General features: G+C 33.8%; 4 protein-coding genes across 4 annotated transcripts; 2 read left to right on the forward strand and 2 right to left on the reverse strand.

Annotated features, from left to right (window-relative positions):
- Nucleotides 1–1,667: 1,667 nt before the first annotated feature.
- On the forward strand, nt 1,668–5,614 carry LOC131643933 (UDP-glucuronic acid decarboxylase 2-like). Its single transcript, XM_058914303.1, has 7 exons — nt 1,668–2,455; nt 2,566–2,713; nt 3,161–3,240; nt 3,336–3,419; nt 3,540–3,614; nt 4,629–4,721; nt 5,082–5,614. Exons 1-7 carry the CDS (start codon nt 1,838–1,840, stop codon nt 5,292–5,294), a joined length of 1,311 nt encoding a protein of 436 aa, XP_058770286.1. The 5' UTR covers nt 1,668–1,837; the 3' UTR covers nt 5,295–5,614.
- Nucleotides 5,615–5,920: 306 nt separating this feature from the next.
- On the reverse strand, nt 5,921–13,621 carry LOC131643931 (caffeoylshikimate esterase-like). The gene is made up of 7 exons (XM_058914301.1): nt 13,188–13,621; nt 13,003–13,096; nt 12,879–12,911; nt 6,987–7,133; nt 6,640–6,908; nt 6,459–6,557; nt 5,921–6,365 (listed from the first exon to the last, which is right to left on the reverse strand). The coding sequence occupies exons 1-7, from the start codon at nt 13,422–13,424 to the stop codon at nt 6,060–6,062; spliced, it is 1,185 nt and encodes a 394-aa protein (XP_058770284.1). The 5' UTR covers nt 13,425–13,621; the 3' UTR covers nt 5,921–6,059.
- Nucleotides 13,622–13,755: 134 nt separating this feature from the next.
- On the reverse strand, nt 13,756–16,845 carry LOC131643932 (outer envelope pore protein 16-4, chloroplastic). The gene is made up of 6 exons (XM_058914302.1): nt 16,671–16,845; nt 16,544–16,595; nt 16,430–16,461; nt 16,286–16,319; nt 16,123–16,190; nt 13,756–14,154 (listed from the first exon to the last, which is right to left on the reverse strand). Exons 1-6 carry the CDS (start codon nt 16,740–16,742, stop codon nt 14,023–14,025), a joined length of 390 nt encoding a protein of 129 aa, XP_058770285.1. The 5' UTR covers nt 16,743–16,845; the 3' UTR covers nt 13,756–14,022.
- A 4,442-nt stretch (nt 16,846–21,287) lies between these two features.
- LOC131615005 (uncharacterized) lies at nt 21,288–21,877 on the forward strand. Its single transcript, XM_058886529.1, has 2 exons — nt 21,288–21,441; nt 21,533–21,877. Exons 1-2 carry the CDS (start codon nt 21,366–21,368, stop codon nt 21,757–21,759), a joined length of 303 nt encoding a protein of 100 aa, XP_058742512.1. The 5' UTR covers nt 21,288–21,365; the 3' UTR covers nt 21,760–21,877.
- The last annotated feature ends 1,621 nt before the right edge of the window (nt 21,878–23,498 follow it).

The raw sequence follows: 23,498 nt of genomic DNA on the forward strand, positions 1-23,498 counted from the left end.
GCGGAGGGCATCTGTGAGGAATCCTCTACATCATCCTGAGGCCTCCGTGATGCAGTAGTAGATGGAGTAGACCTCTTAAGTGGAACAAACAGAGAAGGCCCGTCAACTAGATTGAATGGAGACGACCCGACTGGAACGGGTGTAGCAGGTACATCAGTTGAAACGACAGCTTCATCCGTCACCTGTGATACTAAGCGCAACTGTTCACGCCGCACGGATGCATGATGTGCAGTCCTCTAATGTATAATGCTAGCTGGATGGTCTGCCATAATATCTGCATTGTGATTTAATAAAATCGAGTAAGTTACTAGGTAGTTATAACAAGAAAAAGAAAGAAAAAAAATACCAGAACCTTCCGTATATGCATCTACGAAAGTGTCTTACATTTGAAAAAAATGGGTTTCTTCCGTATGTGCATCTACGGAATGACCCAACGTTTCACTCTTCCGTAGATGCATCTACGGAAGGTTCTGAAACCTCCAAAACGCAACAATGGCATCTGGTCAGTCTTACAGAGGGTTCAAAACCCCTTTTTAATGGATTGATCGTCCATTTTATACTTGAAACGGGACCTATATTATATCTAAACCTTATTTCTTACACTACTTAATCATTTCTACACCTAAAAATCGAATTCATTCTCTATTTTCAAAAACTCTAAAATAACTCGAAACGTCGAAAACTTACCGATTAAATGTAGTTTGGAACTTGTTGGAATGTGTTGGTAGTTAATCTTGATGTTCTCGGCCGATCTCGAGAAGAAGAAATGAACTTGTTTGGAAGTTTGATTTTTGAGTTTGAGAGAAAGTGAGGTGTTAGCAATGAGAAAGTGAAGAATGAGGGAGAAGAAGAGTCTGACGCGAATATAACATCAAATGTTTTCGTAGATGTATCTACGGAAGCTTCTGTATGTACATCTACGGAACAAAACAATGTTAAACAATAAAATACTTTCTGGAGATACATCTACGAAAATTGAGGGGCAATTTTGACAATCAATGGTGAGTGAGTGATCCAAATGGTGGAGTAAAAAATTCTCAAAATTTATTATACACTGAATATAGAGAAAAAATAAAATATTAAATGAGTAAATTTATATTAAGAAAAACAATATTAAAAACAATAAAATCTATTTAATAAGTATAAAAAATTAAAATAAGAACCCGTAACTAGAAATAGAATAGTAATTTAATAATCACACAGTTGCAATTGTCATTTTTTACGCTAAATTCATTGCATACAAAGAGAAATAAGTATTCTAGACAATTAAAGAAAAGTAGATTAATTTTTTTATTACCTAAAAAAACCAAAGCATCTTTTTTCCAAATTAGAATGACAAAGTGAAATAGTAAGCCAAAGCTTATGCATATTTTAGAATTCTCAGACATTCAATACTACTATCTCCAATTAAACCAATATTTAAATGCAAATATCCTTATTCTATGCATTTTAAGTTTTAACAGTTTTAAATTTCCATTTATTCTCAAACTCATGGAATTTTTTGTTTAAATTAGCAAAAATCTTAAATCTCGATCTCACCCACTTCCTTGACCTTGCACCCTCTAGCAGCCATTCACTTTTGGAAGTCATTCGAGGGTATTTCCGTCATTCCACTTAAACCCCCTTTCTCCTTTCCGTTTTTCACTTTAAATACCGAAAAACTCATCTCGGAGTTTCACTTAACAACACTTGAACCACTTCTAAATTCATCACCACCGTGCCGGAAACTGAGTTCCGGCGAGTTCTCAACTCGGAACTAACTCCATTTCTGTTAGTTCCCAAACAAATTCACTCATTTTCTTCTTCCTTGCTCAGATTGGAAGAAGAAAAACCGAAAATGAGTTCAGAATTGACTTTCAGAGGACACGAAGCACAGCAAGTGAACGACGAGTACTCACCGAAGCCAAACAAGCCATGGCTCTCCGAAATTCGTCCGATTCGTTACATGCTTCGTGAACAGCGACTCGTTTTCGTGCTGATTGGAATCGCCATAGCCACCATATTCTTCACACTCGCCCCATCCTCTTCCACCACCTCCTCCTCCGCCACCTCATTTCCAACCGTCCGGTACGAGCCGCATCCGATCTCGTACTTCGACCACGAATCCGAATCCAAAGCCACGCCGTACCATCAACGCGCTGCAGCGGTTCATTCGTTCGGGAAAGTTCCCTTAGGGCTTAAGAGAAAGGGGCTTCGAATCGTGGTGACCGGAGGAGCCGGTTTCGTTGGGTCCCACCTAGTGGATCGGTTGATTGAAAGAGGTGATAGCGTGATTGTTGTTGATAATTTCTTCACCGGAAGAAAAGAGAATGTTATGCATCATTTTCGTAACCCTCGATTTGAGCTTATACGACACGACGTCGTTGAGCCTCTTTTGCTTGAAGTTGATCAGATCTATCATCTTGCTTGTCCCGCTTCACCGGTTCATTACAAGTTCAACCCCGTTAAGACTATTATATCCTTTTTAATCATTTTCATTTTAATTATTTTTTTATTTATCTATGTTTTTTGCTTCTGCATTCGAATTCATTGTTTATAGTTTGGAGTCCTTAATTCATTGTTTACAAGACGAATGTGGTGGGAACATTGAACATGCTTGGATTGGCTAAAAGAATTGGAGCTAGATTCTTGCTAACAAGTACCAGTGAGGTTTATGGTGATCCTCTGCAGCATCCTCAGAAGGAGACTTACTGGGGAAACGTTAATCCCATCGGTGAGTAGAATTATTTTTTCAAATTAATTCAATTAAAAAGGGGATTAGGGTTTTTGTTTGGATGTGGATTTGAATTCGGAACATTGCATGTTGTGAGTGATTTCCTTTTCAAACGCCAAAAACTAGTTTTTTTTTTATGACTTTTTGGGTAACCAATAAGACACGTGGAAGGTGGCAAGAATACCGTGTTTATTTGTATGAATTTCAGGGTGTCATTGAGATAACCGTGATTTGCGGGTCCTCTAAATCAACGGCCCAGATTGTTGTTGGGGCACGTTGCTTATGGGGTAATAATGGGTTTTTTGGTTTAAGAAAGATCTGAGGAGAGTGAGGGCAATTTGGTCCGAAAGAGGGTTTTTTTTTGTCCTTTTTGTTTGTATGTTTTGTGGGGGATAGTGTTAGGTAATTTTGATCTGGTAATAAAGAAATTGTTGTGATGTGAGACAGGTGTCCGAAGTTGCTATGATGAGGGAAAGCGTACGGCTGAAACATTGACTATGGATTATCACAGAGGGGCTGAAGTGGAGGTCATTTTCACTTTCCTTTTATATTATTTCAAAGTGGTTGTTGGATTGAATTCAATTGTTGTTGCTTACTTATTGTAATGAAATATGTTTTTCAGGTTAGAATTGCTAGGATCTTTAACACATACGGACCCAGAATGTGCTTAGATGATGGACGTGTCGTTAGTAACTTTGTTGCTCAGGTAGCCCCTTCAATTTCAATTATAATGTTCTTTGTTGTTGTTGGGTTTATTCAATACTATAATGGTTATGATATTTTATTTGAAATTATTGTTTCTAATCGGTGTCCTTGCTTGGTGCAGGCATTGAGGAAGGAGCCTTTGACAGTTTATGGGGATGGGAAGCAAACAAGGAGTTTCCAGTATGTCTCTGACTTGGTAAGCATTTTCACTTTTCTAATCACTATGCTTATCTGGCTTAGTCTTTGTTTCTTATGAAATTCAATTAAAAAATGCTTTTTTCTTAGTTGAAAATGATTTTCTCTTTTTATAATTATGCTGCACTCTTTCCGCTCCACCATATAAACCTTTTTGACAAGTCATTAACAAATACTAGTATATGTTAAGGTGTCACAAGTCACAATTTATTAACCATTCACTAAACACAATTATTCTTTAAACACATTTTTTAAGTGTTTATTCCAACACAAATTATAGTAATTAATATTATGATTATTTTTTTATAGTAATATTATGATTATTTAAACATTTGAAAATGATATTTATGGATATTTATTTGTATATTTGAACACAACTTGAATGTTAATGGATATTTATTTGTATATTTGAACACTTGAAAATTATGGTAAATGGTAACATTCAAATCGTTCAGTAAATGGTTAATGAGTTATGATATTTTGTTATCTTCATTAACCAACAATTGAACATACACATTAACTAGTACATATTTAAAATCTGTCGATAATCCAATTTGATGTCAAATTTTTTTATCAAAGTGTCACTTTTCGTTTTTTATGTTTGCTTTAAAACAACTTCTCCCCATGTGCACACTGCACATTAACTGAAACAATTCCCGGGTTTTTATTAATGGTCTTTTTCTCTCATAATTAAATCTGATAGTAACTAAGAAGATCCTGCTGATATTTACTATGTTATGCTATGTGTCCATTGCACATTTCACTCAGAAGCATTTGCACGTGACTGGAACCTTGATTAAAGGCCCGGGTGGGCCAGCTCCTATTATGGCAGATTGTACAATTAAAAAGTTGTATAAGTTCATCTCTGACAACAATTGAAAATGTGGCATAGCAAAAATAATTCAAAGTGTCTGCATCGTGTATAAGATGGATGCATGAAGTTAATACATAACACGTGTCCTGTAAAAGTTAATTAGATTATAGGCTAATTATTGTGATATTTATGCTGGCACAGGTGGAGGGTTTAATGCGCCTCATGGAAGGAGAACATGTGGGACCTTTCAACCTTGGAAATCCTGGTGAATTTACCATGCTTGAACTTGCCAAGGTAAAGATTACTCATTTTCATCACACTAATAAACCCAAATGCCATGATCATCCAACTAAGCTAATTTAAGCTTTATTCATTTACTCATATTCATCATCATACTTGGCCTGGAATAATAGTTTCTTCATATCTATATCTATTCTCAATTTCCTTAAAACCAGAATTACTTAGTCCTATTCTTTGGTTGACTAGTTTTTTCCTACATTCATTATTCCTTCTACTCATTTTCTAAGAACGTGGATGAGAATGAAGAATGTTAGTTTTGGACTGGTTATTTTCTGTCGGTGAATGCAGTAACTTCAGTCTTACTTCTGATAAACCTCATTATTGAATGCATCAATATTTGTACTTATGGTGTAGGTGGTCCAAGAAACAATTGACCCAGAAGCCAAGATAGAATACAGGCCCAATACAGAGGATGACCCACACAAGAGAAAGCCTGATATAACTAAGGCCAAGGAGCAACTTGGCTGGGAACCCAAGGTGGACCTGCACACGGGCCTCCCACTCATGGTTTCTGACTTCCGGCAACGAATTTTTGGGGACCATAAGGAAGGTGGAACAGTGGCCTAATTCTTGATGGTGGTATGTTTATGTCATATGTACTTTAGAGAGTGAGAAAGGGAAAATCTGTAGTCTGAGGATAACAGCACTTGGGTGTTTCCTATTAGTTACAGCGGCATAAGCTCTTCTTGAGTGTCCCTTTTGCTGTGTTCCCTCTCCAGTATTTTCTCTCTTTCAAGAGTTTATTATAGCTATAGCCAGTCATGATTTCATTTATCAGTTTCCAGCCTTCTTTCTATATGGTTCTATTTCTATTTTTTTTTTTTGGATGTTATTGGTATGTACAAGTGACTACAGTTATAGTTATTACAACATTTTACCTTATTATATTTTGCTCCAACTTCACTAATCACTAATCGTTATCTCCTGTTTACAATTTGATTTCTGGTTTTTTAGTGTTTGTTGCCTTCCTTGAAACCATAGCCCAAGGATTAGGCTCTCATAATTTTTATGCATATGATTAAATTATGATTACTACTATACATGATTTTCTTCACGTACTAAACTAACATTATCATTTCCCTCCATTAGCTGTCAATCCTAAAGAAAATAAAAAAACAGATTTGGTTCAGGGGACTGGCCTGAGGTCTTATGTTCCTGTTTGAGCTTAGTATCCCATTGTTTTGCATGAAGCATTTGATTTTGAAACAATCTGGATCCCATTATATTATGTACCAAGAGAATAATGAAGTTGGCCACAATATAGCACAACAACCCTATCTATGTGTAACATGACCATAGTTCAAAATGCCCAATTAGGTGTGTTTATAATTTCTACAGTGATGCACGAGTGCGGCCTTCCTGAAACTCATTAATATTACTGCCCTTGTAAGTTGGAACAGGTAAATAAAACTCCAAACTTGCCTTGCTCTTAGCTCTTTTGTCCAGCCAACTGATGATGTCTTCCAAAACAAGTTCAATATTTTCATCAGTCTCACCAGATGTTAACCCATGCCACATTCCAGGGTACAGTTTCATGGTCTTGTCTACACTACTAGCTCTATCATATAATACCTTGCTTATTTCTGGATCTGTCACTTTATCTTCCTCTCCATGTAAAACTAAAAAAGGCAATGTTACCTGCTCAAAATCACTGAATTAGACTCAAAAGAGTAATTCTTTTAACTAAAGTCTAAAACTATGATTCAAAAACCAAGTTTTTGTGCAGTTCACCTCATGTAAGATGGTTTCAACACTTAAACTAGCTCTAAGCAACTCCAATGCTGTTCTTAACCTTGGCTTGTCCTGATATATTAACTTGTTTTTCCTTATCTGCGAAAGAGTACATAATTAACTCTGGTAGAACAAAAACATGAAGTCTCAACTTCAGAAAAAGAACGGCATTAAGTGTCACCATTTCACGTTTGGCCTGAACTTTGAATGCCGAATTGATGACATCCTTTGCGGGAACTATTTTCCACTTGGGAATTACTCCTACCAATCCTGTCAATATACTAACAACAACAGGATGTGGTTTCAACTTCTCTGATATCTTACACATTGGTGCCACAAAAACGGCACCGTCCCAAAACGAAGGATCCTTTTTATGTAATAGTAGGGACACTGCTCCCCCCATTGATTCTCCATATAAGAATTTGGCCTTTCCCTTGTACTCTTGGAGCTCTGAAAAACTCAAATGAATCAGCAACTCAGTATAAACAAGTTTCTAAATGTTAGAATTTTGAACAATGATATTATTACCACAAATTGATTTGAAAAAGCTGGAACAGTCGTTGACAATGTTGTCAAATTTGGTTATGTAACAACGAACACCTGCAGAGTATCCATGTCCTTCATAGTCCATACCGAACACACCATATCCTGCAGAGGCTAATTTCTCTCCGATTTCTAGAGGCATGATACAAACAAATAATTAACATAAATACAGTTTGATGCTACTAATATGCATATATCAAAATCGATTAGAATATGTAAAGTAAATTATCGTTCTATTATTACCCCTTCTAAAATAGCTATTGCAAAACTATAAAACGGTGTAAATATCTTGAGATGAAGTTCTTAATTGAAATCTATGAGGTCGAATACTCCAAAAATGGTGCGGTGTTCATCCATAGAGACATATTGGATCCTGATATTTTATGAATATTTATTCAAAAAGTGTCGGAATTATTTATTTTAACTTAAAAATAATATATTTCCATGAATACCTATGAGTTAAATGATTATGCTACAGACGGTGTAAAATAGTTTTATACTGTCAACAAATAGAAATATATCATTTAGCCAGTAATTTAAAAATTACAGTCTGACTTAACATGATACATGGTCGTAATTGGTTGACAGAGTAAAATTATTTTACACGGTCAGTGCGTCTCCTTTTTCTCCTCTGACTTGACATGATACATGGTCGTGATTGCTTGCAGTGTAAAATTATTTTACACGGTCAGTGCATCTCCTTTTTCTCCTCGATACCTATTCTAAAGTAGATGAACAGATTTATAAAGCTGAGACAAAGTTGTGAAAATTTAATGGTGATGTAGATGATTCAATTTATGTAGCATTGTCTATTGATGAAGTTAAACTTAAAAATCATGTTTTTTAAAGAATGTTAATAAGAAAGATAAGATTTAATCAATTAGACAAAATTGGTTTTGAGTTTTTTTATAATGATGGTTTTGTTGCTTCCTGCCATAGAAAAAATATTATTTTGAAAAATCTCTTTTATGAAAAAAGGTTTAGGTTCGTCTCTAGTTTATAAAAATTCTTTTTAGTATCCTAATAAAGAGGGTTATTATTAAATTCAGTCATCAGAATAAATAATGTATTTTCAGGTATTTTTGTTAATTTTATTTTTTTTAATTGATGTGGACATGTTTTATAATTTTCTTCAAATGCCACATCAATTTTTTAAATATTTTTTAGCTTTTGAATTTTAAAAGGTAAGTTTTTTTTAAATAACACATGCTTTTTCAAAAATGCAATGGTTCAAACCAATTCAATCAGTAGTTTGTTGTGATAAACTCTTCCATCATATTTACCATGTGCTCTAAAATAACCACCACTAATTTTTATGGATTTTTTCTTTCATTTTTTTACTTTTAAATACGTTACATTTTTTTTTTATAAATTCCATGAAAAATGTGTCAGTTTTCTTTTTTTATTGGTAATTAAAATGTGTCCGTTTTGATTTGATGGAAATAGCATAAAGTCGTGGACCATAATTTTGAATTGACATTCAATTATATAAATGTGTTTGAATTGACATTCTAACATGTTAAGAGCTAAATGTAGAAATTTTTACTTAGAAATTGTGCATTGTTTTCGTAAAAAGTTTATAATTAATGTGTTTATTACGTTTTCCAATATAAATTTACTATATTTAGTTTTCTTAACATGTGCCCTTGGGCACATGTTAGCTTTATCCTATAAATATATGGAATACACATCATTTTTTAATGATTTTTATCTCACTTTGAAATTTGTGAAGCACTAAATTAATTGTATACATACTAGCTCTTTTAAATTTGTCGGATTGATAGGGGTTATTTTTCCTCCATTTTTAATTTTCATTAAGCCAATACATTTTTCTATTTTGGCATAATTTTTAACTATACCTTATCATTTGAACATTTTAACTATACCTTATACTTATAATTAGAACATATTTCTTTCATCAAAATATATAATTATAACATTAGGAGGGATATTCTTACTTTATGAGTAAGTTATCAAGACTTATTCTTCATCATTACCATTGATTTTTTTCAATCTAATAGTTAAAATTAATAAATTTTTAACTATACCTTATCATTTGAACATTTTAACTATACCTTATACTTATAATTAGAACATATTTCTTTCATCAAAATATATAATTATAACATTAGGAGGGATATTCTTACTTTATGAGTAAGTTATCAAGACTTATTCTTCATCATTACCATTGATTTTTTTCAATCTAATAGTTAAAATTAATAAATAATTAAATATGGAGAGAGAAAAATCATACTCATTAATTTTAATCATTAGATTGAGAAGAATTAATAGTCATGATGAAGAGTAAGTCTTGATAACTTACTCTTGGAGTAAGAATATCCCTCCTCTTATAACATATATATGAATTTGGGTTCTCTTTTATATCTCTCTTCTAATATTATTTTTTATTTTTACAAGCACCTACTTTTCTAAAGACAGTCAGTCGGACAATAAGACGTTTTCCTTCCAGTGGCACCAAAGGGGAGAGAAACTTAAGCTCGACGTATTTGATACGACATTTCTATAAGTTCTTTTAATGAATACTCTTAGTTTTGCTTAAAAAAAAGTCTATTTTAAATAAATAAAAAAAAGAAAGATTAAAATTCTCTAGCTGTTAGGAGGATTAGGGCAAGCTAGAAGTAACGACGACCATGCACTCGGGGTAGAGGTTAAACAGTCTTTGGAACCAAATCCTCTTAAATACGGCACGGTCGTCGCAGGTCTTTTGTCATTCTGCTTTTTAGCATAAGAAGCATAAGGGAAAGCCCACTAGAGGAATCATCACATGTTGCGCACGACAACGAGTGTGAGGCACCTCTCGTCGCAATTTTAAGAACTCGGTACCTCCGTCTTAGCCGGGGTAGAAAGATTTAAAGAGGTGGGATCAACAATGGGCCCCACATTTGGATTTTTTTTCGCCTAGCCGACACAAACGATTTTTAAAAGAAAACTAGTGACCATAAACGTCCTTTTCATTTGAAGCATCGTCTTGTGACACTTCATATTATCTACAAGCAAGAAATCATGGGAGTCAGGGAAACCATCACCATGAAATTATTAAAGAAAGTCATAAAGTTTATACACTACTTACCAAAGATGACACACCTCTCCTCTTTAGTGGCGTCCTCCACTACCAAGTATGTCTTTATGTACCACTTCTTCTTCTTTTTTGACCTCGCCCTAGGAAGGCGCGACGTCGTCAAGAAAGCTTAAATTTTCCTAGAAGGCTACAAATTTCCTCTTTAGATAGGCCTTCTCCTAAGATAAGTCATCCTGAAGATAAGTTATCCTCACATTTGGAGAGCACCCAGGTTGCATATCGCACACACTTGCATGGGCATTCTCAGTAAGGGGAGTAGCCAGGTAGCACCAGTCTTTGAAATTCTCCATGCTATCAGAGTAGACCTTGAACATCTTCTGACTCTGCCTGTGGGAGAGCAAGCTTTTATCTCATACGGAGATAGTCGAACGACGTTGGACACTGAAAAGATGGGAAATGAGCATTAAGGTTGACATGTTTTTCTTATACTCGAACCATTATTGGAAGACTTTGTCATAAGCCCAACTTGCCAAATGCATATGCGAGGGGCAAAATCACTAGATCATTCAGAATGCCCACCTCAAAGTTATTCAAAGAAAGGCAAAAATCTATCAAGGAAACAAACATTCACGTAGAGGAATGATGCACCCTCCTATTCTCTACACACCCTTTTATCTCCTTCAGTGGAAAGCACCCTCCAATCCGGAGAAGGATCCACCTCAATTAAAGTGTGGTCCAGACCACCCTTACAAACAAAGACGAATGCAACATCCAACGTTTCTTGGTCCATCTACACAACTGAATTGTCTCATTTCATATTATGTGTTCGTATAACAGAGTTGTCGATTTCAAAATTATTACCAACTTACCAAAAAAGAACGACCATGAGTATAAGCACAAGATTGAGATTCCAACTACCATTTCACCTTGTAGTATGTGGGGTTGAAACCAAAAGCACAACGATGCGTCTTGATATAGGTCTGAGCCTTACACTCCTGCTTTAAATCATCTACAACGATAGGGTTCATCAAGGGCATGGCAAGAAAAGCAAAACCTCCAACAACCTCCCTAGGAGTGAGGCTACCAATTAATCTTGCACCATCGTTCGCAGCCACTTCCCTCAAAGGCAAGATAAGTACATAAGAGATAGAGACTTTGAATTTTTACCTCGAAAGAGATGAATTTGATGAGTGAGCAAGGTTAGCTTGAGAAGATGATGTGAAGACGTCAAACTAATGTCTAATGGGAGATTCTTGACGAATACATAGGGCAATTGTAGAGAATAGAGAAAGAACTCTTGGAGTTTTGCAAATGGTGAAAATAGGAAATACTACCTAGAAACCCATATATATATATATATATATATATATATATATATATATATATATATATATATATTTATATATATATATATATATATATATATATATATATATATATATATATATATATATATATATATATATATATATCGTTCAATCCTCGACAACATGCATTGGACAATGTGACCACACGACCAATGATTGTGAGCTCGCGTTGAATTCTCCTGAACACTTGAGTAACCTAAGATAAAAGAGCATCATTACAGACAATCGTAGAACCACGCGTGACAACCCTCTAGTTAGGTGTTACGAGTTGAAAGGAAGACATTCATTGTGCACGTTCCCAATGCTACCAGTCTCACAACTATCTCATATCCTTCGAACAAGGGCCAAACTAGAAACTCATGCGACAAAATCCTCATTCCAGCAAACATGAACGAGGGCTTGAGGACAATTGTTTTTGGCCTCCACAAGACCCACATGTCAAGGCCCAAAAAACAAGCGCTACGAAGGAAAACACAGAGGAATAGGTACAACATCACCCAAGCTCGGAGCAGATAACTCTAACTTTCTGGAAATTTCCTACTGTCATATCCAATCCAATAGTGATTCGCACGAAACATCGAATCAAGCAGGAGCGGTTCTAACTGCTCATCTATATGAAGCCCTTCATGCACCAAGACTCGGGTATTCTACCCATTTTCATACTCATACTATTTCTCTTTCAACCACTGACTTGGACGTTGAAATGCTAAATTTATAGATTCCTCCCACTATGTCGTACCGAATGTAGTGGAGAGCTCATTTTTCATCCATCATCAATTATTTCCGGTTTCGGCACGAAACAAACATAATTTGTAACTTTTATATAAGTTTTGAAAGATGTCAGATTTGCAAATTTTTGTTTTTAATATTTAGATGTTTATAATTTTAAATAAGATAAATATTTTTTTATAAATTTAATATTAAACAATTTTAATTATATCAAATAATATAATATTTTATTATTTATCAATTTGTTTTAACTAAAATGTAACTAATACAGATGCGTAAGCTACCTATTCCTACTCATTGACATCTCTTGCCATCCTTAATGATGAAGAAGAAGAGTATCTAACTATCCGGAGCTTCTACCCCTAGAGAACAAACAAAGACATCAATGGTTACTTACCCAAATATGTTATCAAATAGTAGGTTTTTTATATTGAGGTGTCTTTTGACTGAAAAAAAGTGGCAGTATAAGAGATAGGCAACGCATAGCATAACACACTCACCGACCAAGCCTAAACTTTATCTTTTCATGTTGTTGTCAATCCAAATCACAAAAAACAAACAAGTTTTGTCTTTGAATCTTCATAATTTGTTTCTGCACTTGACTGTGTAATCATTTTTTCAGGCATATCTAGTACTTATTTTAGAGTTGATTTTATCTATCATTCATCAAGTCAACTTATTATTGGAACCACGAACCAATTTGTGATAAGAAAAATTAATAACAGACCGAGAGAATGTTACCTTTCATAAATCTACTGCATTCCATTCCATACCCTACAATAAACAATCAACAGCATTAATTTAATTACATTACACAACACCAAATAATGAAGAGATTGAAAAGAGTGAAGAGATGGAATTGAACCATGACAAAGGAAAACAAGAGCCTTGGGAGAAGAAGAAATAGGCAACCATTTGCATGTGAATAGTTGCATTTCCCTTGAGTTCTTCCAGTAACCCTGATAAAGTTGATAACAACTACAACACGTTAATCTCCATATAACAAACTATATATTATATCACCCAAAATATATGAAAGAAAAAACTTACTTCTTTGTATTCAAATCTCAAATCCATCAAGTTAGTGGATGTTGATGAGAAGAGTAGTTTATGATGGTGATGATGGAGGTTTGATATGGTGAAAATCTTCGTAAATATGCAAAGGCTTTTGTAGTTTCTAGTTACGTGATGAATGAATGAATCAATAACAATAACATAAGGAGATGGTGGTGGGACAGAGGAAGAAGGGTGGGCCCTAGTTCTGTGCCACAGAGAAAGACGTGTCATGGTGTGTTTACTTATCTCACACTTTTTTTTGCATCACTTCCTGTTTTTTCTATTTCTTTATACTAAAAATAGAATATGAACTAAGTTAGCATTTTTCTTCTTTGAACAAAACAAACCCATTCCTTATCTCCATCTTTTTCGTCTTCTACCAGCCTATTATTGTAATTCCTTTTCTCTTTTCTAGGAAGGAAAAAACAAAGAAATAGGTAATATGTCATTTTTATTATTATTATTACTATTACTACTTACTTACATCTTCAAGCAAATGCAACATATTTAAATGGAATTAATATAATGTTGACTATGTTTGATCTAAATATCAAACTCAACATTCTGTAAAAAAAAATTCCAACTGTGAGAAACATGTATTACTTCGAGTACAAGGAAGAACATTTTGTGATGTACGAGATTGTTTTTGAGTGTAGGCTACAAAGAGAAAAAAAGGTTGAAATTACTCTAGTCTAAACACATAGATATGTACATATACATGTTGTAAACAACAAAATATACTGTAACTGCAAACAGTTATGTTTGTTGAGTATACTGAGATACTTATGACCCTGAGATATTCTTCTGTCATATTCATAACAAATGCACTTTATGTTCTAGAATAGTCAGCTGCAGCACAGAAAACAGAAACCAAACCGGCCATCCCAATCACTTGCGGCCAACTTCGTGTCCTAGCAGCAACAACTGCACCTGCTGCAGCTCCCCCAATCAAACCATTGACCTGTTGGGGACAAATTCTTCAGTGAAAAAGAAAACAGGAAATATAAAAAGTAAATTTTAGCAGCTCAATGAGCCATAATCATGTTGTATTTTTTGGCCAGGTTCTCAAAATCCTACTTTTGAAACCATGTAAATACATTAATTTAACCTGCACAATTTCTACGATAAACATGCTAGATTCCATTAAAAAAAAAATTGTGCTTTCTGAATCAGAGCCAAAATCGGTCCCCCAAACTATGATAGTGTTCCAGCATAATCACACAAATGTGCAATATTATCTTCCAGTAAGCAAATCATTTGACCCAAACCACTTATCACATGCAGTGCATTGCCGGCAAAATGAATCTAGTCAGGAAACAGGAATCTAAATTTCCTCGGAGAAATATACAACTAAGTCCCATGATTGTTTCCCAGGGGAAAGAACAATGATGCTGCATAGTGTTCATTGAGCAGTAGTGGCCATTGCCCATTATCACTATACTGATGGTGCTTTCAAAACAATACGATTGGAAGCATTTATATTCTACCTACAGAAGACTTACAAGATTACAAGCTTTAATGGTAAGTTGAACAGACAAATGAAAATTGAAATTTTCACACAAAATGGGTAAGTACTAAGTAATGAGTTAGTGTTTCCAACGTTAGTGCCGAAGATAATGCCCCAGAGAGCCCGCATGTTTATTCAAGCAGGCATTTACAGCATTTGAAAATGTGTCTTCTTTTTTGTAGGATAAATTTACTGCACTATACTTATCCCATTAAGCTTATGTAACCAAAGGTTCCAAATGCCCAATGCTAGCATATAACAATGACATCCTATCCTATGTTGAAATAATAGGTATGTATGCTTACACCAAGAAGTGTCATAAGTAAGTTAATCTTTGCCGATACTTCCCCGTTTTCAGATCCGCGACTGACTCAAGGGTTGAACCATATTTAACAATTCTTAACTAGTGAGGCGATACTTTAACAATTTTGGACTAGTAAGTTTACTTCATCCTGTCCATGAATATGGCTCATTTGTTGACAAATAAGAAGCTATATAGCATGACCAAAATTTCCAAAATCCAATTAAATGTTTTTGTTATACATGACATTGTGGTGCCTATAATCTATAGGGCTTTGTCAATCCAAGCCAGAGAGTAGCATAAAATCTTTAAAAGCTAATTCCATTTTAGAATTAAGGAAGAAAGTCTAAGCTTCATTACTAATCCAAAATAGTTAGAAGAACAACTACTCATTATCGTTCCGACTTGAAGGATAGATTCAACTGCAGTGCTATCAAATATCGACCATGGCGGCGCCATGGTAGAGATACCAGTGGCTGTTTTTGGACTTGACACAATGGTAAATATCAGCCGATATTGCAGGTTTTTCTGCCATAATCCACTATGACGGCGCCACAAAGCCGGAATGGTGGGATTCTGGCTCTCCACCATGGCACCATGGACCTCCATCTCCCATCGACAACACTACTCGACGGTGAGGAAGTTATATGCATATACTTTCCCCTTTTCAAATCCGGGACTGACTATCGTGTTAAATCATCTGTAACATTTCTGGACAAGTAAGGTAATGGAGTTTAGACTTTGTTCTTTAACATACCTGGACTAGTAAGTATAGTAATTTACTGCATCCTGTCTGTTGACATACCTCATCAGTTGACAAATAAGAAGCTATGTAATATGACCAAGATGTCTAAATTTCAATTAACAGCTTGCTATAAATGACTGCCTAGTGCCTGTACCCTATAGAGCTTTGTCAATCCAAGCAAGAGTAACACAAAATCTTTAAAACAAAATTCCATATTAGGGTTAAAGAACAAAGTCTAAGCTTCATCACTAATCCATAATTGTTAAAAGAACAACTACTCGCACTTGCATACAGCACATCATTGTTCTGAAACTTATAAACCTAACAATTCTCCAATCTAATGGACAAATAAATTAGAAGCAACTAACAAACTAACCCAATCGTTGCGCCTCCTGTATTTCTTAACGCCACAGTGAGTAATGCTGAAAACTCCAGCTACAAGTCCTACAATACAAAATCAAAACACATTAATTCTACAAAACATGATGAATGCATGCTTCATCAGATATCATCTCATCAAACATCCACAGTTGAATTACCACATTGAGTCCCAAATACGCGAACCGAGTTTGCCTGTACTTGACAACCCAAATCAAAATCAAACCATCAGATACCAGAACAGTAAACCCCAGCATCAAATTTTGAAGTAAAAAACTACCAAAAAAAAAAAATCATATCTTTACCACAAAATAAGCTCGAGCTATGCCTTTAAGACCTGTAAACAGAAATCAATGATTACGAGCTAGAAATTCATAAGAACGAGTCTCATTGTATTTGAGAAGTTTAATTTAGTTTACCCTGTGTACGAGCATCGTAGGGACCAGTACACAAACCCCAAATTGCACCGGCCTGAGGAAGAATTTAGGGTTTAAAATGGTGTTTGATTTGGTGAATGAGGAAGTTAAGAAGGATAAACGATGTTACCGTTCCGACTCGAAGGATAGACTCAACGGCGAGGGATGTACATGGAACGACATCGTCCAAGTCTTCTTCCATATTCTCCTTCTCCCGGCACGGTAGCTCAAAGTGCTAGGACCAGCCGTAGAGGCATTTACAATAACATATTGAGATTTTCTTATTCCACTTCGTGCGAAATTTTAAAAATATTTTTGAAAATTAAAAATATATTTTTGGTAATTCATAAATTTTTGAGATTTGCTCAATTTTACAATAAAATTTATTTGAAAATGGACTTCTGATATAAAACCGAAAAATATATTTTTAGTTTCTAATTAAAATTTATTTTAAGATATTGCTTTACTTTATCCAAGTTTAAAATATTGATATTGGTTTACCAACCCTTTTAACTGCTTAAGTGAAGGATGTTACCTTTGATTTTTAATTAATAAAATAACTTTGAAAAGCACGATATAGATCTTTGGTTGCGTCCTCAATTAGAATCTGGATTTTAAAAGGATTTTTTTCAAGAACTTCTAAAAATAATCAATGAAGATAATTTGTCATTCTAAAATGCATTAAAAATTGTCACTAGAAGATACACATTTTAGAGTTGTTAGCATGGACATTGGACATCCAATTGAATTCGGAAGCAACACGAAATAGACACAACAATATTTTATATATTAGACAGAACAAATTTAAATTGAAGAATATAGTCCAATAAATATAACGACTACATCTAACCCCAACAATATAAATGTTAGCTACGCTTACTTATGACTAACGTAACACCTGCTTTTTCTAGAGGAGTTGGCTTCACAAACATTATTTGCCCTGTCACCTAAGCAATGCTTATGTCTTCAAGCTTCCTTTTTTATTCTCCTGTTGTAGATATGAGTGAACCCACTCTAATTATGTATTTCTCCAATCCACCAAAACTCCATTTGCACTGAATGGAAAACTTATATTTATAGGAAAAATTATGAGGCTATCGTTGGGCGTATCGTCCTTGCGCCCAGCGCACCTGCTCTGCCACTCTGACCAGACAACTTTTAGCAAGCAACGCTTGCATGCCTTCCACATGACATTGGCCTCTTTTGCTCGTCTGACGCACCACTCATTCAACTAGCGCGCTAAGTCTTGCTTCACCATGAAGTACTTGCATATGGTGATGCCACCTATCCCTAATTTATACTTAGCGCACCTGTAGCTTGGGCTTGAAAGTCTTCCTTCCTTTGGGTTTTGCTTTTTCCTATTTTCTTCATGTTGAATCGTAGTTTTCCAGTTCTTTTTACATGCTCTTGATAAATGCATGCAAGAAAAGCCCAAACAGGTGCTTCTTTACTTTTCATAGATAAATTCGGGGGGAGGTGTAACAATTTCTTGTGAAATAAGCCAATAAGTGTTGACGTATTAAACGTAAATTTGGAACTTATCAATGGCCTGTCAAATTTTTAATGGTTCGCCATTGAAGACTGGACATGATGCAAGCGCGAATGACGAACTTAAACAGTATAAATAATGGTGTATAATTTTCTCTATCCATCTCTTTTAAATTTCAGTATAGTTTGCTTGTTCATAGGTTTTTATAGTTTTCTACTATTGTATGATTTTGGAGATTTATTGCTTTTTAGAATTGTATGTTGTTAGGTTTATCCTTTATAACATTTTAATGTATAAGCTTAGATTTATGCTAGATCTTGTTTGTTAAACATTCTTCATTTTGATTATATCTGTATAAACATGTAAATCAAGGTAAACACAAAAATTCCTTAAACTTTGTACCTCTCATATCTAAAGGTCACTCACATTAGTGTTAGAGTGTTTGCATGTATCACCCTTTCATTCTAGTCAACAAAACCATATGTGAAAGATCTTCAAGCCCGAGACCGTTCATATCTAACATATCCATATTCAAGACAAGCTTCATCCCCGAAAGTAACTTTTATGTCATTTGCTGAAATGAAAGATAACGTTCCAACCACTTTCTCAATAATCATTATGGAAAATGGGGATAGAAGAGCAACTCACAACTCCAACCGTCCATGATATGTGGCTAGAAAAGTCGTGAGGAGGATTACCTACCAGGAATAGGGACTCACTGCTTCGCCATATGACTCAGGAAATCAAATACATTCTCATGTGGGGGTTGTTATGCTTGTCTCCCATATATTGGATGAATAACTTCAAACTCTGCTGGAGGAAAATGTAGATTCTCTTCAAGAAATGGGCAACAGATTGATAACAAATGATGAAACAAACACTTTGTTGAGAAACTTACTCGTGGTTGTCAATAGACAATTTGCATCCTTTGAGTTTTAGAATGAATATACTTGAGAAGACAACATTATATATCTTAAATGTTTTCAACCTCCTAGAGGAGAATATTTTTGGGAGTGTGGTCACTGAATGCACATAACTTGATCACCACTACTTGGAAGGTATTATCGGCTTCGAAAAATAAGGAGATCGGTCAAGAATTTGGGGTCACTGAAGAACTTCCCATTCTTCATCCTTTGATGATTTTGAAGAAGATAAAGAAATATCTTTATGAAAATCCTTCACCATAAGAATCAATGAGTACCCTCATCACGATGGAACTCCAAAAACAACTAGGAATCAAAACTTACAATAGAAGAGCTGATCCCGACAGACACGTGGAATAGATAAAAGTTCTTATAAATTTCTGAGAAGCGAGAGACCATGAAAAATGCAAGTTGTTCATCCTCACTATGAAGGCGGGGAACACATATTGGTTTAGAGGGCCGAGGAATGAGTCAATTAGTTCACGGGGACCGTTGTTCCATTACAAGACATTAGTCACTCAGACAGACATGATCAGACGAGTTTTCACATTTCATCTATTTCACAACTCTGAAGCTTCGAGTCTTTGCATCATTATTTTTTACTTAATCATACAAGAACCTTAAGTCTTTTGGATTGATTAGGATTTGTATATCTTAAAGTTGATTAACATCGTCAGAGAATTGAAAAGATAAACCAACGATGAACATTGAAATAAAAGTTTTCACTTGAATTTTGTTTGACCACAATGTTGACTTCAAAGAGATGGCTTAATATTCAAGAATATTGTTCGATCTCTTAAGCTATCTTCAACAAATAAGGATTTCACTAGATATATTTTGATATGAAGTGTCGTCATTATCAAAACTAAACAGCTAATTAGTTGATTGCAACTTTGCTATCTATAAACTTCATCACCTTGGATCACCTTGAAAATACTTGCAAGCACATAGATCCATAGAGGTCTCCCAAAACCCTAACATAGAAGAAACAAGTGTAAGATAAACAAATAAACTCAGGTCAATAAAGTCCAATATAAGTCAAAACACAGAGGTTCGTAAGGTACATGCAAAGATGAACCATGTTCACATTCCACACCCTGGAAATATTAGAGTAGGCTTGATGAACAACTATTCCCGCATTGGATAGGATAGAATGCAAGGCCCAATAACATATGCAACCTTATAACATATGACACAGTAGCAAACCCATAAATCCGCAAGGTTATTCGGATAGACACATTAATATGATGCCCAATTAGTTACAATGACATACCCTTAACTACAAACCCAAATAAGTTTCTAAAACCTCAAGAACAAGCCTAGACATGCCCTGGGAAAACACATGATTTAGGAAAATGATTAAAGGAAGACCATCAAATGATAGAACAAATTTTACTCAGAATCTTCTATTTGGGCAATGATCCTACGCTGGAAAATTCTTGGACCTTAAAAATCCTAGAAACTTCCTATAAAAGTATACATAATTTTCACATATATGGCCTCTTGCATCCGATAAAAGTTTACTTTGGCGTCAAATAAGTTGTGAGTATCACCCCACACCAAGACAATGAACCATAAGCAACATCATTTCCCAAAACTGTTTATGATTCCTTACCAAAAAAAAATCAAATTTATTGCAAGTAAATAAGTTGGTGAACAAATAAAAAATAAAAAATATTGAAATAACATATATACTATAAAATATTGAGGTGTTACAAAATTATATTTGATAGATAACTTAGATCCCACCTTATACTCAATCACACTAATGCACCATATTATAAACAAAATCCACTTTTTAGATTCATTGAATAATTAATGTATTAGCTCTATATAGATTCATTGAATAATTAATATATATGGTCTATATATATTCATTAAATAATTAATGTATCTGGTCTACATATAGACCAAATACATTAATTATTCCATAAACCTAAACAATAGAATTTGATTATAATAGGAAAAGAACGGAATAATTAAGTTATTTACAAAAGTATACTCAATTACAACTAATGCATAAATGTATTGTATAGAAATATAATACATCTTTCTTGATTTTACATTTTCTATCATAAAAGGTTATAGAATCATGAAAATTTAGTATTTAAAAGAAAGCTGATGTTATGATTGTTAAGTATTTTACACGACCTCTTTATTAAGTGCGATAAATGTATAAAACAACACATTGGTATTACTTAAAAGACATCCGATAATAATAATAATAATAATTATTATTATTGTTATTATTATTGGTATTATTATTATTTTAGAAATAAAACTTTACAACTTCCTAAGGATTAAAACCTACTACAACTCAACAAGCACTAAGAGTTGTTTAATTGATGTTAATAGAAGATTATTATAAATTCTAAAGTGATAAAACTATTTGTTACATGAAAATAGGGGAAATATGACTAAACTTGTTAAGTTTTTGTACGTTATGGCTATCTTTCTCTCCGTTATTTTTATTGCAATGAATGATAATCGTAAGTCAACTTCTTATCCTTTTCAAATTTTCTTCTTTACTTCGTACTCAATAATTTATTTAATTCTAATTACAATTTTTTTTTATTTCAGCTGTTATTAGATGTATCACTGATTTAAATTGTCCACCAGACATGTGCCCGTCTAATAAGATTGCAAAGTGCAAGGACGCTCATTGTAAATGTATGCAACTACAATCTCATGGACGTGGTATTTTTTTCCCACATGACTATGTATTTACTGCCAGTTCCAAGAGAATATACAAACAACATACTAAAATGTTATATGAGTTGTCATTTAGTAATTATGCTGGCACCTAGTAATTTGAATTTGATTTTTTTTTTCTAATTTCAATAAATTTGTGATTATGGCATTGTAATCTAAAATGATGATAATGAAATAAAAAAATACCATAAATAATAATATTATTTGAGTAAACTATTAAATTGGTCATTATTTACGTAAGGTGCTGTTGATTTATAGCTTTGTAAATTTCTCCTAAATATGTCCCTAATTTTGTCAATTGTTTCATAGTTAGGCCTCTTTGTTAGGCTATGTAATTTGTGAGAGTTAATAGTATTGAGTCGACAATTTAAATGCCACATGACTCACAATTAACTATTTAACAAAGTAATAATCCCTTATTCTTATAACCATCACCTTTCCATCAATCTTATTCATTATTGTCTAATATTTTTCTTCATTCTTCTTCTCCATTATTCTTAATTTTAATATCTAATTCTTTATGTTTGTTAAGTGAATCCTAAATGCATTTACCTTTAAAAAAATAATTTTAAATCCATAAATCTATGTTTTTATGTTGTTCATACAAGTAAAGACTTATTTGATATACATAGAGTAGAACAAGGACCTATTTGACAATTAGCAGTCAAATTCATAAATTACATTGCCAAATGTATTTCTAATGTTAATGATTTATGTAAGGATTGTTAGGGGATAATATGGATGAGAAGAGTATAGAAGGGAGATTGAATAGACCTTATCCTTCAATTAATTTCAAAAATATTTTTATTAAAATCAAAGTTTTCACAAAATTGGGTAATTTGATAGAATGTGCATTGGATTGATATCACGACGAGTTACACTATATTTAAACAAAACAATCAAATATGAAATGATGAAAATCTTAGAAAATTAATGAGTTAATAAATACAAATTAAATTTGAACGAGTTGTCTAAATCGAATTTCATTAATCAATGAATCAATCTAATATCACATATTACAAACAAATTTAATCGTTTAAAAGGTGAATCAAATGACTTAATCTATTTGATACCTACACTTATACGATACATTTCTATAAACAAATAAAGTTAAACAACATGAGACCACAAAATGCAAACGATACAAAAAATTAAAAGGAAATAGTGAAAGAGAATAATGCACAAACGTTTATAGCGGTTCATCACGTTAGTCCTCATTTTGCGCCTAATATATATCTCAAATGGCGAACCATTGAAAATTTATAGCCTTCCACTATTTTGACAATTTTTACAACATGCGTTTAATACAATATGAATAAGATAATGCTAAAATCAAAACACAATTAAAATAACTTCAATCTGAATCTTTACTTCTTTTATTGTATGCAGCCCACAATACTTTTTTCCCGTCTTGAATGCCCACCTACTCAATTCCAAGATCCACTTCAAGCATCTGTTCTGCAGTAGTTTTCACTTAACCCTATCAATCCATTGTATGAGCTCTTAGTCCATCTAAAGGGATAAAAACTCCAAAATTGGGCATAAATTTTGAGATTCAACTAAAATGAATCTTTTTATTAAATTGTGTTTTGTCAAAATTTTCTTTTGCCACAATCTTCATTTCAACGCAAAATCTTTTAATAGAATTACATTAATTCAGGAAGCTGCAAAAGCTTTAGTCGTCGCATTGAACATTGATAATTATCACCCCATTAGTAATCGATAAAAAACCTTTTTTTTAACTAAGTATAGATTTTCACCCCAATCCATATGTCCTTCACATTATCCTTTAACACTGCCCTTTGAACCATTTCTCTAATATCCGCCATTGCCT

Source organism: Vicia villosa, linkage group LG1, assembly GCF_029867415.1.
Source record: "Vicia villosa cultivar HV-30 ecotype Madison, WI linkage group LG1, Vvil1.0, whole genome shotgun sequence".
NCBI lineage: Eukaryota > Viridiplantae > Streptophyta > Magnoliopsida > Fabales > Fabaceae > Vicia > Vicia villosa.